The following is a 12,681-nucleotide window of genomic DNA, read 5'->3' on the forward strand; positions in this document are numbered from 1 at the left end:
CTGAGCCGAGCCAAAACTGGACGGCGGCGGGCGGTAGAGGGTGCTGTCCAGCCGGCTTTGGTCCCACTCTGCGTCCCGGGGCGGAAAGTGCGGCGTCCGTCCAGGACCACCCCGTCGGAGGCCAGCGAGATCGCGGATCAGCGCGCCGGTGCCCCACCTTCCGCGGGGGTCTCGCGGTTTCCCAGCGATAAGGAGAGGAGGAGGCTCCCCCTCACTCGGGAATTGTTGGCCAGGCCAGGCCCAGGACCCGGGAACTGCGAGATAAGCCGCCAGCAGGAGTAGGACTGTCGAACTTGGCGCTTTTCGCTGTGCGCCCTCTCGAGAACAGCAGACTCTCTGGCTCGCCTCGCCTTCATCCCCACGTTCGCGAAAGTGTCTGGAAAAGTGAGCTCGCTGAGAGGACTGGAAGCTGGAGGCAGCTCCCTGGCACGGATAGGGATGGCCTGGCCACCCCACCCCCGGGCTGCGTTGCCTAATGGTTAACTTGTGCGGCGCTCTATGGAACACACGCGGTTGTCATAGACAGAAGGGAGCCAGCGGTCAGGTTAGCATGATTTCTTTCTCATTTCCCCCTCCACCTTCGGTGCTTAAAATTGTGTTCCCTCCCCTCGGCACAGTATCCACCGGTGTTGTCTAATACAGTGGTACCTCGGGTTACATACGCTTCAGGTTACATACGCTCCGGCGGCGCGGCGGCACCATTAGCTAAAGTGGTGCTTCAGGTTAAGAACAGTTTCAGGTTAAGTACGAACCTCCGGAACGAATTAAGTACTTAACCCGTGGTACCACTGTAATTTCAGAAGTACTACAAACTATCTCAGCTGAAGTCAGGCATTGGCGGGGTGTGTGTAGGTGTGTCCTTTGACTGGAGGGATTCGAGGGAATAATGTTCCCGCCGCCCCGCCCTCCCCATCCCTGCCAACGCCTGTCCTTAAGAATTTTGCAAGCAGCTGCTCCAGACGCAAAACCCGCTTCCCCAGCTGAGAGCAGACTCCTGCCACCCGGTGCCTGCCACGCCCCCAGCGCGCTCCTCTTTACGCCCACTTCCCTGAGTCCACAGAGAAGAAGCTTGCTCTTCGCCAGGTGTTCCGCTTGTTCCGACGCCAAGACGCAGACCATCCTCCGCCCGCTTTGGCTCAAGAGGAGGAGACTGGTTCCGACAAGGATGGGCTGCGGCATGAACCTTCAGGCACCACCGTAAGAAAACCACTTAGGGCAGGCGATGATTATTCGGTTGCAAAGGAAAGGCACTCTGCACATGTTCAGAGGCACGATCATCTTTATTATTTAATATGCTCTGGATGTAAGCCCTGCCCTAGGCTTTGTGTTGGGGTGAGGCGGACTAGGCGGCCTTCAGGATCCTAGGGTCCTGCAAACCAGGACCCGGCAGAGTTGCCCGGTCTATGCTCGTGAAGCTGAGGTCTCCCCACTGCCCAGCTGTCCCGGGAAAGAGGCGGAGCTACGCCTGTTCTGAGCTGCGCGCTCTGTTTTATTTCCCTGGACTCTGATTCCCCGGGACAGACCCAGGTAGGAAAAATGCTTACTCCCAACATAGCAGCAGCGGCAAAGCGAAAATACAAACAGCCAATGTGCAAAGTATGGTCAACGAAATCGTTTCCTGACTATGTACATGTGTATAGGTATGCATTATCTGTATATTTGTTTTCCTGCGTACGCACGAAAAGAGCAATAAAACATTCCATAATGTGGCTTTGGTTGAGAACCAAACGGCAAAATTTGGCAAAACAATAAAGAACAGGAAGGGGGCGGCAGGGGGCGCCGTCGAGCTGCCGGGTAGCGAGACCAAGAGGCATCTGCGACTCCCCTGGGTGTGGGTGTGGGGCAAATATCGAGCGTCGGGTCCGGGGAAAGTCAAGCAAGAACCAAAGGCAGCTCCAGGCCCCGGAACCAGCCGACGAGGTGCCCTTGGCCGGCCTGCCCTGCACTCTCCCCCACCCGCGTTTCAGTCGTGGGACTCCGGGGAGAAGAACCATCACTCCCTTCTCCAGAAGGGATATTAGGGGTGTGGGATGTATTGATAGAGCAGCAAGTACAACATTTTCCTGTTGCCCAGAATGGACACACAGGGGGAAGTGGCGCCAGACAGGGAGGGCTTCCTGTCATATCTACTCTGGAGCCTCCTCTCCCCAGTGGCGTAGCGTGGGTTGTCAGCACCCGGGGCAAGGCAAGTAATTTGCGCCCCCTAACCCGTGGATTTGCGCCCCCTAACCCTAACCCCCAGGTGTTGCACCCGGTGCGGCCGGGCCCCCCTGCACCCCCCACGCTACGCCACTGCCTCTCCCTGTGGGTGACCAGGTGGATGGGCGTGACCCTAGCTGTCCATGTAAAAGGGCTAGGCATGCAGCCATCTTCCCTTTTCCTCTTTTGGATCTTCACTTCTGGATCCCTACTGCTCCTGGCTCTTAGCCAGCACATGGCACATCCTTACAGAGGATGGAGACCTAACTCGGACTTAACTTTTCTCTACAGCCACAATATAAAGCCTGCCTTCAGATTACTGCTGTGAGCTGGACGTGAGAAAAACCTGTTATTTTTCAAGAAGACTGTGCTGCGTTATTCTTATTTTAAAAGGGAAATAAAGGGGAAATTTACCAGGAACAAGCCAGACTGGATTGCTTAATTAAAAGAGTCTCGCGAGTCATCAACTTGCTTCCAATAAGTTGCAAAGGGACTGTGTCCTGCTGTTTAGTTCACTAGCGTGAGTGAGGAGGGATAATATCAAAACAATATATCCTCTCCTACCTTCCTAAACATTCCCACAAGTGGTGACCTCCCCCCCGCAAAAAAGCTGTCTCCGTTGTCAGGGGAGGCGAGAGCACCACCTTGTGGCCTGCTTAGCAGAGAACGAGCCAATCGCAGCAAGGCAGCAAGGAACGGAGCAGAGCCTTGGCTCGGCCAGATGGGAGAAGCAAGAGGACTTAGGGGGCGCCTCCTCCCCACATTCACTGCCCTGCCTTTTTGCCCCCAGGTGCGACAGTGAGAGAAAACCGAGAGCCCCTTGAAGGACGGCAGAGTCATGCACGGGGCCCAGGGTTGGTGGACGATGACCGGGCCTGGAGCCCAGCTGTGGCTGAGAGGAAGAGGCACCCAGGAATTGCCTGCTTCGGAGCCAAGGACGCAGCAAGCACCGAGGGACCTGATCCAGCTCTGCTCCCCTAGAGCCCTGGTGAAGTTTACAGCAAGAGGCTGACGGGCGCTTCCAGGTATGTGCGCTCTACCGAAAGGAAAGCCGGAGCGTGGAGTGGGGAGGACAAAGCAGACAAGCGCAGGATCTTGCCCCTCCATGAGATCCAGACATCTCCTCCGCCAGGGCCCTTCAGGAGCGCTCCTCCCAGCAGAAAGCATAGTCGCCCACCCAAGAAGAAAAAGCACGGCGCGGGGCAAAGGCAGCATGCTCTCAGGAAATAAACAAGCAGTCTCCCACCCGCCATCCCCCCAAAAAGCCTATTCCCAGAAAGACCCTTCCCCCCCCAATTATGCTGGGCATAGGAAACATCAGGGGGTCGTGTGAGTTTGGAAGGGGATCAGGGAATAGCTGACACGCGTGAGCTTGCAAATGCCGGTTCTGGGAGGGAGTGCAGAATGCGCCGCCCTTTCGACCTCCCCCTCCCGCCCCGCTGGCAGTGAGTTGCGTTTGGCAGTAGTGGGTTGTGCTTGTGGCTTCTGTAGAAGGAAGACGATAAGTGGCAGTTTCTGCATCGGAAGGGGGAACCTCTTTCCCCCCACCCCACCCCCCTTCTCTTCCTGGGGCCAATGCTCCCCTTCAGCAACAACACACACAAACACTCCCTCAGGAAGGGAGAAGATCCCCTCCAGCGGGCGGAGTTTCTCACGGGGTGCCCCAGGTGACCTGGAGGGTGGGGGCGGGCCAGGAAGAAGCGTTTCCATACTTGGAGGCGGCGGGCAGAGAGGACCAACAGCAGGGGCAGGAGGAACAGGTCAAGACCTTCCCTGTGGCAAGTTGGGAGGCGAGCCCTCGCTCTCACCCCCCCCCAAATCCTCCCTTTGCAACCCCCCCAACTTTTTAGCCCTGGAATTCTTCCACAGAGGGGCGTGAGGAAGACCTGCTCTGCAGCGCCCTGCCCAGCTATGCGTGCAAGGTCTCAATGGAGAGGCTTAAGTGGGGGAGGGAGGGAGGGACCTCGACACTTCTGACACCAGTGGAGAGTCTTTAGAGGAAGCTCATGGATGCGGGAGGACGGAGGGGCAGAGTGCAGGAGGGGACCATCCCGGGCCGCCGGGCACCGGTCTACTTGGTGCCTTCATCGGGGTTCCCTTCGCCGTCCGTCTTGCCCTCCTCCTCCGTCTTCTGGTCGTCCGTGTTCAACCTCTGCTGCTTCTTGCGCCGCACGCACTTGACCGCCACCAGCACCAAGATGACCACGGCCAGGAACCCTCCCACCGTGGCGCCCACGATCACGGCCACCGTCGAGTCCCGCTCGGGAGGTTCTGCGGAGGAGACACAGCCGAGACTAGTGGGGGGCGGGGCTGAGGAAGGGCACGCGCAGCAGGCTTGATCCGCCCCCCGAGGGGGCTTGGAGAGAGGGGCTAGGGGGGCAGGGGTGTTCCCCGCCCAGGCTTTGCAGGAAGGTGGGCTTCTGGGGTGGGCGTGGCCTTTCTAGGACGCTGCAGCATAGCAGGTAAGAAAAGCGTGTTGTTGTGTGGTGGGTCCTAGGGGGAGAGGGAGATCCTATACGGCAGGCCTCCCGAAGGCTGACTGACCTTCGGTGATCACTATCAGGCTGATCTTGCCGTGTCCCTTCTGCCGGTCAGGGGGGTTCATGACGTAGCAGTGGTAGGTCCCTTCGTCGTCCAGCTGCACGTTGTGGAGGGTGAAGGAGACGTCGTTCTTGATGGGATTCCCGGTGAACTCCACGCGATCCCCAAAGCGGGTCTGCTCCATAGGAACAATCTTCAACCTAAACTGTAGAAACTGGAGACGGGGGGGTGGCGTTAAGGAGCAGAGACTGCCGCAGTCCACGCAGGACGCTCTGGAGAGCTGCGACAAACCGTTTATGAACTATGTCTGGGCGATATATCACACCAGGGGAGCCATCTTGAATTGGGGGTACCCAGGAAAGCCCCGTCCCACATAACTGATGAAGGGATCCACGCGCACCATTTGAATAGCAATGCCCATTAACTTTGGTTGGGGGGAGCCCTCAAATATTTTATTAATAATAATAAACTTTTATTTATTTATATTTTATTTATATCCCTCCCCAGCTGAAGCTGGGCTCAGAGCGGCTAACAACAGTAAAATAATACAGCATTCTAAAATCAGTTCATTATACAATCAGTTCAAATCAAATTAATGGCAACCATTGGGCTAGAGTTCTGTGAGGAATTACCTTGGCCAAAGGCCTGGTGGAACAGCTATTGAGGGGGCAAAGACCCCTTGGCCCCTAGGACTTGGGCTCCTATGTATCACACACCCTTTTAAAATAAAATAAAATAAACAGGCTTTAGTAGCAAAGACTAACCCTGGGACATGTGGTTGCAATAAAACGGGTGCCTCTGAGCACATGCACGAGTGCATTCCGCTTGATCGTGGCTTAAAAGGGGCTGCAGAGCTCATCTGTTACAGCAAACACAACGAACAGAGTTCTGGAACCTTAAAGACTAGCACATTTATTGTGTCAACAAGAAACTTAAGCCACAGTAGACGCTTGGCAGCTTCGCGTGGAATAAGTGCTACAACCCTCTCCCTCCGCCACACACAGACATTCACAGGAACCGCATTTGGGGACGGGTTGAAAGGACTTCCAAAGTCCAGGCTCTGCCGCTAAGTTGTTGTTGCAGCGCCCTCTCAGCTGGGCACCCAGTTTTGCACGCCCCTCAATCTGCCTCTGCGCCGCAGCATGCTTCGAGGAAGTGACCCGCCCAGCTCAGCTGCGGGCTGCAGACTCACCATCTCTTCGGTGCAATTGTCGCATTCCTGGTATGTCCAGTTAAGGGAGAACTGCTTCTTCTCCACCCGGTAGCATGAGTTGAAGGTGCAGGTGAGGCGGACGGAGGAGCCATTCAGTGCCATGATGGTGAAAGGCGCCGTGACCTCCATGCCCAGGCTGCTTGGCACTGCCGGAAGAAGAGGAGAATAGGGTAAGACAGGAGAGGCGAAACTACACCGGTCAGTTATAGCTTTTAAAATGTGTTATAAAAATGTGGCACCAGAGGGCGCTGCAGAGCAGCAATCAGTCCGCCATGAGAAATTGCATTGAGAGTTATATAGGGTTGTTGTTTTTTCTAATAGCCTTTATTTCATAGCATTTATACAGATCAGTGCAGACCCACCCTCGCTTGCTCTCCCACCCCACCCACCCATTACACACGAAGGGCAGCAACGTTGGGTCGGCAACCCCCCCCCCTTTTTGGAGGAAGGCGGGCTCTTGACAAAGGACCCTCTGGGAGTTTGTTTGTTTGTTTGTTTGTTTGTTTGTTTGTTTGTTTGTTTGTTTGTTTCCAAAGGGGAAAGTGCTCAAGACAGTTCTATATTAAGTGATCATTTAAAACGGGATCCCAACTGTACCGGAAAAACGTAGCTGGAGAATTTCATAGAACAAGCCTGACGGGATAGCTCAGTCAGTAGAGCATAAAACTCTGCACCTCAGGGATGTGGGTTCGAGCCCCACTTTGGGCAAAAGATCCCTGCATTGCAAGGGGTTGGACTAGATGACCCTTGGGGTCCCTTCCAACTTGACAATTCTTTGATGGCCAGACAAGTGGGACGAGCGACTCCTGGTTGCAATGTGGACCGCTCCTATTCAAGGCGCCAGGCAGTCAGTCCTGCCCCTTTCATCAGCACTCCATTAGGAACTTAAGAAACTGCATTTATACCGAGTCAGACCATTGGTCCATATAGGCCAGTATTGTCAACACTGACTGGCAGCAACAGCTCTCCAGGATTTGAGGCAGAGGCGTCTCCTCCTGGCCCTACCTGGAGATTCCAACCTTGGGTTGCTCCTGGGACCATCTGCATGCAGCGCACATGCCCTTTCCAGACCTCCCCTCTCCCCTTGTTTTTCTCCCCCTCCCGCCAGCATTCTGGCCCAGTTATTTGGGATTATTCTTTTTTTCTAAACGAGTTTTTTGGGGGGAGGGGGCGTCTGAAAACTTCCCCGCCAGCCTGATGGCAGAGCGCTCCCTCTCTTGCGCGCGTTGCTGGCGAGGCTTTGGCTACGGAAGGACGCGCGCTGAGCTCCTGCGTCCGCCGCTGTTCCGTCCCTGCTACGGATGGCAGAAAGCCGGCCAAGAGCCCCGCCGCTTCCGTTCTCCCTCTCTGTTTCTTCGCGCTCATCTCAGCAGTTCCTCCCAGGTCCCCCTGGCTTTGAAGGCAGAGCCCCCAAAGGGTCTCCCCTCACCCTCACCTTCTTTATCGATCAGCCACGCGGGGGCTCAAGGCGAGTTTAAAGCGTGAAACTGCAGATGCTCAGAATAGTTCAGTTTCTGATCAGGGCTGCCACACTATAGTCTCTTTGTTTTGGCTTTAACAGATCAGGAACGTAGAAGGAATTGCAGAGGACGAAACGGCGGCTGGGGAGAGCGGGGAGATGCCTGGATTACCTGTTCCAGGACTGAACTAGCAATACCTGCCACCGCGTCTGGGGTCTGACATTCCCAGGCTGCACCACTGCTCCGAACCAAAGCTCCTTCCTCGTGGCCCTAAGACCCCGCCTGAGTCACCCCCGAAGGGATAATCATGGCAGCGTGCGTGCCCGACTCTCCACCCTGGGCGCATGCTCAGGAGTAGAGGGATTTCTGCTGCCCCACACGGGTATGGGCGTCATTCTTCCCGATCTCTGCTGCAGCTGGGTGGCAGCCCTGGGGCTTTAAGGAGACGCCTGAGGCAGGCAGTCCAAGGTCAGCTTGATTCTGTCAGTCCCTTTTGCTGACTCCTGGCTATTCCGAGGAGCCCCGAGTGCTGCAGAAGCTGCAGCCTCTGCAGTGCCTTGAATGCAGCAATTGCTGAGGCAGTTCCTGGCTCGTCAGATGCTACTGCAAAACTGGAACACATTCAACACACACCTCCCCCTTGCCGTACCCCGGGAGCCCCGAGGGGAAGACGGTGCGCCCTTAGTTCAGCTGGGATCTGCAGCTGAGATCAGGGGGCTCCTCGCCGAGCTGGCTACCCAGAGCAGCTTCTTGGCTGCGCCCCCTTCTCCCCACAAGCCCAGCCGCAGAAAGCCTGGCCTTTCTCCCCCTCATCCTTTCCAAAACGGTCGCCTGCGCGCTTTTTGCAGACCCTTCGCGCTCCTGTTTGGAGAGGCAAACCGGGCTGTGTGCTCGACCAGCGGGACACAAGCCTTGTAACGGAGGGGGCCGAGTAAGAAGGGGCTGGGAGTGGGGAGTAGCGAAGGCCCAGATCCAGATCTGGCCCCGGGGTCCTAGGCGCACCCTCCTCCTCTCTTCTCTCCCACATGGAACTGGTGATCACGGACTGCTGTAGAAAGGTCGCGCCTGGCAGCAGGGAGCCACTGGTGGCTAAGTCGGCCTTTACAGAGGCCCTTTGGAAGGTGAGAGCAGGAGGAGCCACTGCTGGGCATCGCCAGCGGTGGCCAGGAAACCCTCGAAGGCTCCCACAAGGCTTCTGAGAGAAGCCCCTATGAATGCTGGGGAGTGGGCGCTGGCGCAGTATCCTAGGGGGTGGGAGGCAGTGGTTGGCCCCTGCTGAACCAAGAGGGGGTTCTTTTCCTGCGGAGTCGCCTGGTGGCAGCTGCAAATCCCCCCCCCTCGCCACACCCCACAGTCTAAGCGAGGGAAGAACCTGTGCCTCATTTTGGGAGGACCCAAGCAGGCGTGGGAGGGAGCAACTCTGGTCCCCAGGATAGGAGGCGGAGCAGCATCTGGCAACCCCGGCACAGCTGTGAGAGAGAGAGAGTGACCACATGCACACTGCCCTCAGCCGCTGCCCCCCGAGGCCACTTTCCAAAGATCCAGGCCCAGAGCGCTTTCCTCGGCATTGATATTCTCCGTTGCTGGCGACTGATCCGGCCAAAAATTGTGTAGCTCTGGCGAAGCACAGGCTCTGGCCGGTTCTTCCAGCAAATGCACTGAGGTGCGCTGGCCAGGAAAGGGCCCTCCCCGAAGGCGCCCCCCAAAGACGCTCCCCGCCCGCCCTGGAGCCAAGGCAAAGCGGCGCTTCCTTCTCCTCCACCCTGGAGCGCAGCTGTCAGTGGGGTTGCGAAGCCGGGCAGGTCCGCAGCGGCCCTCGCCAGATTGCAGCAGCAGCCCCCTCCCCGCTGCTCCCCTCCTTCCTCAGCTCCCCATGCCGGGACCCCAGAAGCCACTTACCCAGCGCGAGGCAGAGGATGAGGAGCGCCAGGGCGTGCGTCTTCGGGGGCCGGGGGGCTTCTCGGCTCATCCTCCGGGCCTAGCGGGGAGAGGGGGAGGGGGCCGGGCGGTGCGCTGCTTGGCTTGGCTTGGCTTGGGTGGAGGGGAGTGTCAAATGCGGGGTTTGGACTCGGAGGCATACATCATGTTCTGGAAGCTTTATGGCGAGGGCTCCAAGATGGCCGGCTGGAGGGTTTGGTGCTTCCCCTGCAGCCGCGGTTAAAAAACGGGGGGACACATCATTTCTGTGGTTGGCGAATCTCAGCAAAGGAAGTGGGAGGGCAGGAAACCCTTATGTGCCGGGAATGAGAGATGCTCCCAGCTTCCGCGGGGGCGGCGGGCTGGGGGAGAGCGGAGGATTAATCTCGACACCCCCTGCCTGCCCTCCCCGGGTTCTGGTCAGGGAAGGGTCATAGCTCAGGGGCAAAGCACCGCATTTGGACGCAGAAGGTCCCAGATTCAACCCACAGCAGCATCTCCAGGTAGGGCTGAGGAAAGGCACCTGTCTAAAGACCTGGAGAGCATTTTCCCGCCAGAGCTGACTGGACCTGGACCCGGAGAAAGCAGTTGCCACTGTTGCTACGTTCTTGGGCTGCTGCCCTTTCCCAAAGAGCAGAGCCGGCGGCCGAAGTCAGCTTCTCAGCCACCCGCTTCAGAGGGACGTCTTCTTGTCCTCCAGCCCAAACTATGCACGGGGTGCCTCCTGGAGCAAATGCCCATTTCAAGGGCTGCCTCCCCAAAACATGCTGAGCAGGAGGAGAAGGCTAGTAGGGGACCTTCGCGCGAGGGTGGGGGAAGAATTCCCTGCTCTGCAAATGATTTATTGCCTGACCCCTCAATTTGGTCCTTGGGGAACCAAATGCATTTCATATTCCCAGCTAAAGCAACACTACCCCGAGCAAGAGAGAGAGCAGAGCAGCTCCTCCGACTGGCTATGGGACTCTTGCGCGCGCGCACACCCTTTCCTCTTTCGCAGCAACTACCCCAGCGACTGGGCAGGGAGGGCGAGAAGGGTCAAGAGTATCAATTTAGGCATCCCAGTGTGCATTAGGTAATCCAGCAGCCCTTCCCCACCCCCCACCGCGCGCAATGGTCCAGGAGGACAGGAAGTGGCGCGGCAGCATGCTCCAGGCGAGTAGGTGGCAGGGAATGGATGGATGCTCTCGCGCCTCTTCCACGGCAAGCAAACAAGACAGACCCCACGCCACCCTCTCCCCTCCCCTCCACCAAGCGCTGTTTGCCACGGCTGCTTCCTCCCCCTCCCAGTTGGCCCTGAGCTGCCCAGTCTGCGTTGCCAGTGGGAGCTGCTGGGGACCAGTCGGGACAGGGAGCCAGCGGCGAATCAAACGCCCCGCTCCCCATACAAACACACTGCAGGCTCCGAAGGCCTCCCCGCCCACAAGTGAATGTGGGCCGGGCGAGGCTCCCCCGGAGCTGCCTTGGTTATCCTGCTCCCTTCCTTGGGCACTGGCTGAAGTGTCGGGTGCGGAGAAAGAGCTCCCTTAACTTCTCCGCTTTCTGGACGCTCCAAGCGCGCCTTGCTGCAGCTGCTGGGAAATGTCGGAGGGCGGCAACGCGAAACCAAAGAATACAGCCGGCTGCGCTTCTGCACAGGCTCTGGGTGGCGTCTCCCGGGTCCGCTCAGAAAGAGCCCGCGCAGAGAGGGCTCTGGCAGTGTTATGGGTACGCTTTGGACTGGTCTCGCATCTGCTGGGGCTGCTTAGGGGTGAAGGAAGAGACTTGGCTACTGTGGGGAAGGGGAGCGAGGAAGGGACTATTGAGCCGCTCCAAGCGCCAGCGCCGGCCTATCCCAGAGCCACGTCTTTCTACTGGGGCGCTATCCATAGTCCTGATGCAAGCGGCCTCCCGTCACTCTCGCCTTCCTGATAGAAAGTAATGGTGAGCTGGGCTCATCCTGCGCAGGGAGGAGAGGGCACCGAGCCACCAACCTCAGTCTGCACCTGCCTGCCTCCTTCTTGACATCTATCCGGTTTTGTCTTTTCAGGGGGGATGGAGACCAAACACAGAATTAGTTGTCTTTGGTTCTGCAAACTGTTATCCTTCCAATCTTCCACCCTGCCAGTCCTAATGGGCATCATACCCCAGTGGCTTCTGAGTCCAGATGGTTTCAGTGGCTATTAACCCCAGGTGGAGGTGTTCATACACCTACTAGAAAGAGGAGAATTTTGGGTCTATCACTCATGCTCCTTATGCACTGGGCTAGGCAAGGAGGGCTGAGGAAGCTGGAGAACGGTCTAGCTCTGTTGGCTGTGTGTACCTGTCTTGTCTGAGGCCCTTCAAATTTACCCTGTTGGGCTCAGCCAAATCCGATGCACAGGGCTAGTACAGTGGTATCTGAGGTTAAGTACTTAATTCGTTCCGGAGGTCCGTTCTTACCCTGAAACTGTTCTTAACCTGAAGCACCACTTTCGCTAGTAGGGCTGCTGCTCCGTCGGAGCACGATTTCTGTTCTCATCCTGAAGCAAAGTTCTTAACCCGAGGTACTATTTCTGGGTTAGCGGAGTCTGTAACCTGAAGTGTATGTAACCCGAGGTACCACTGTATATAAGTCATATCTAGTAGTCACTGATAGCCCTATCCTCCATTAATTTGACAACAGTGACAGTACAGCTCTCTGACTTCTAGGGTGTTTTGCGCTCACAGAGGCTGCCCATCACTACCATCCTGGGCAGGTTCCAACTGGCCCCCTCTGAAGTAGATCCCACTGCACTTCCTCCTCCTTAAATTTAAGGAGCACTTCATTAATATTTCAAGGCACTCTCCTTTACCGGGACAACCTGCACAGCCCAATTCTGCAAAGTCAGCAGACTTGCAGCTGAGTCAGTCCCTTATGCTCGCGAAAGGAGTCCTTCATCCTAAAAGGCAATTGGCAGAGGCCCGGAGTCCCAAGGGGCAGAACCAGCCCCACTCCCAGAAGTTTGGCACTGCCTTCCAAAGGACAGGGAAATGTGGCTTAATGGGTTTGCTAGGTCCACCGTAGTCCCACCCTGAAAGACGCAGTATCCCTCTGCATGATAACAACCGCCGGGATGACAAGAGGGCAGAGTGCTATTTCTCCCATGTCCCGCTTGTGTGTTTCCCATTGAGGCACCCGGTTGACCAGATGGGCCCCCATTGGCCTGATCCAGTTGTAATATTACCTGCTGAGATTACCCTTGGTGGACTAGCAAGCTTTGGCCATTTTCACTCTTAAGGCCATTTCTGTAGGGATGTGAATGGATGCTAGGAGAGGGTATAGTTATTATATGTTATCCTTCCTCACAATTGTTAAATTTCAGAGTGCATCCCTTTGCAGCTTAAAAGGGAAGC

At 56.9% G+C, this 12,681-nt stretch overlaps 1 protein-coding gene across 1 annotated transcript; it reads right to left on the reverse strand.

Annotated features, from left to right (window-relative positions):
- Window positions 1–1,261: 1,261 nt before the first annotated feature.
- On the reverse strand, window positions 1,262–9,773 carry SCN2B (sodium voltage-gated channel beta subunit 2). The gene is made up of 5 exons (XM_081171525.1): window positions 9,313–9,773; window positions 5,933–6,099; window positions 4,744–4,954; window positions 2,294–4,470; window positions 1,262–2,138 (listed from the first exon to the last, which is right to left on the reverse strand). Exons 1-4 carry the CDS (start codon window positions 9,380–9,382, stop codon window positions 4,271–4,273), a joined length of 648 nt encoding a protein of 215 aa, XP_081027651.1. The 5' UTR covers window positions 9,383–9,773; the 3' UTR covers window positions 1,262–2,138; window positions 2,294–4,270.
- Window positions 9,774–12,681: the final 2,908 nt, after the last annotated feature.

Source organism: Podarcis bocagei (assembly GCF_964188305.1).
Source record: "Podarcis bocagei genome assembly, chromosome: 15".
Taxonomy (NCBI): Eukaryota; Metazoa; Chordata; class Lepidosauria; order Squamata; family Lacertidae; genus Podarcis; species Podarcis bocagei.

What these genes read in the sequence shown, in the direction of transcription:
- SCN2B (XM_081171525.1), bottom strand. Translation starts at nt 9,382, where the DNA reads ATGAGCCGAGAAGCCCCCCGGCCCCCGAAGACGCACGCCCTGGCGCTC. An exon ending in CATCCTCTGCCTCGCGCTGG is followed by an intron (nt 6,100 to 9,312) that starts GTAAGTGGCTTC and finishes TTCTTCCGGCAG; the next exon opens with TGCCAAGCAGCCTGGGCATG. An exon ending in CCTGATAGTGATCACCGAAG is followed by an intron (nt 4,471 to 4,743) that starts GTCAGTCAGCCT and finishes TCTCCTCCGCAG; the next exon opens with AACCTCCCGAGCGGGACTCG.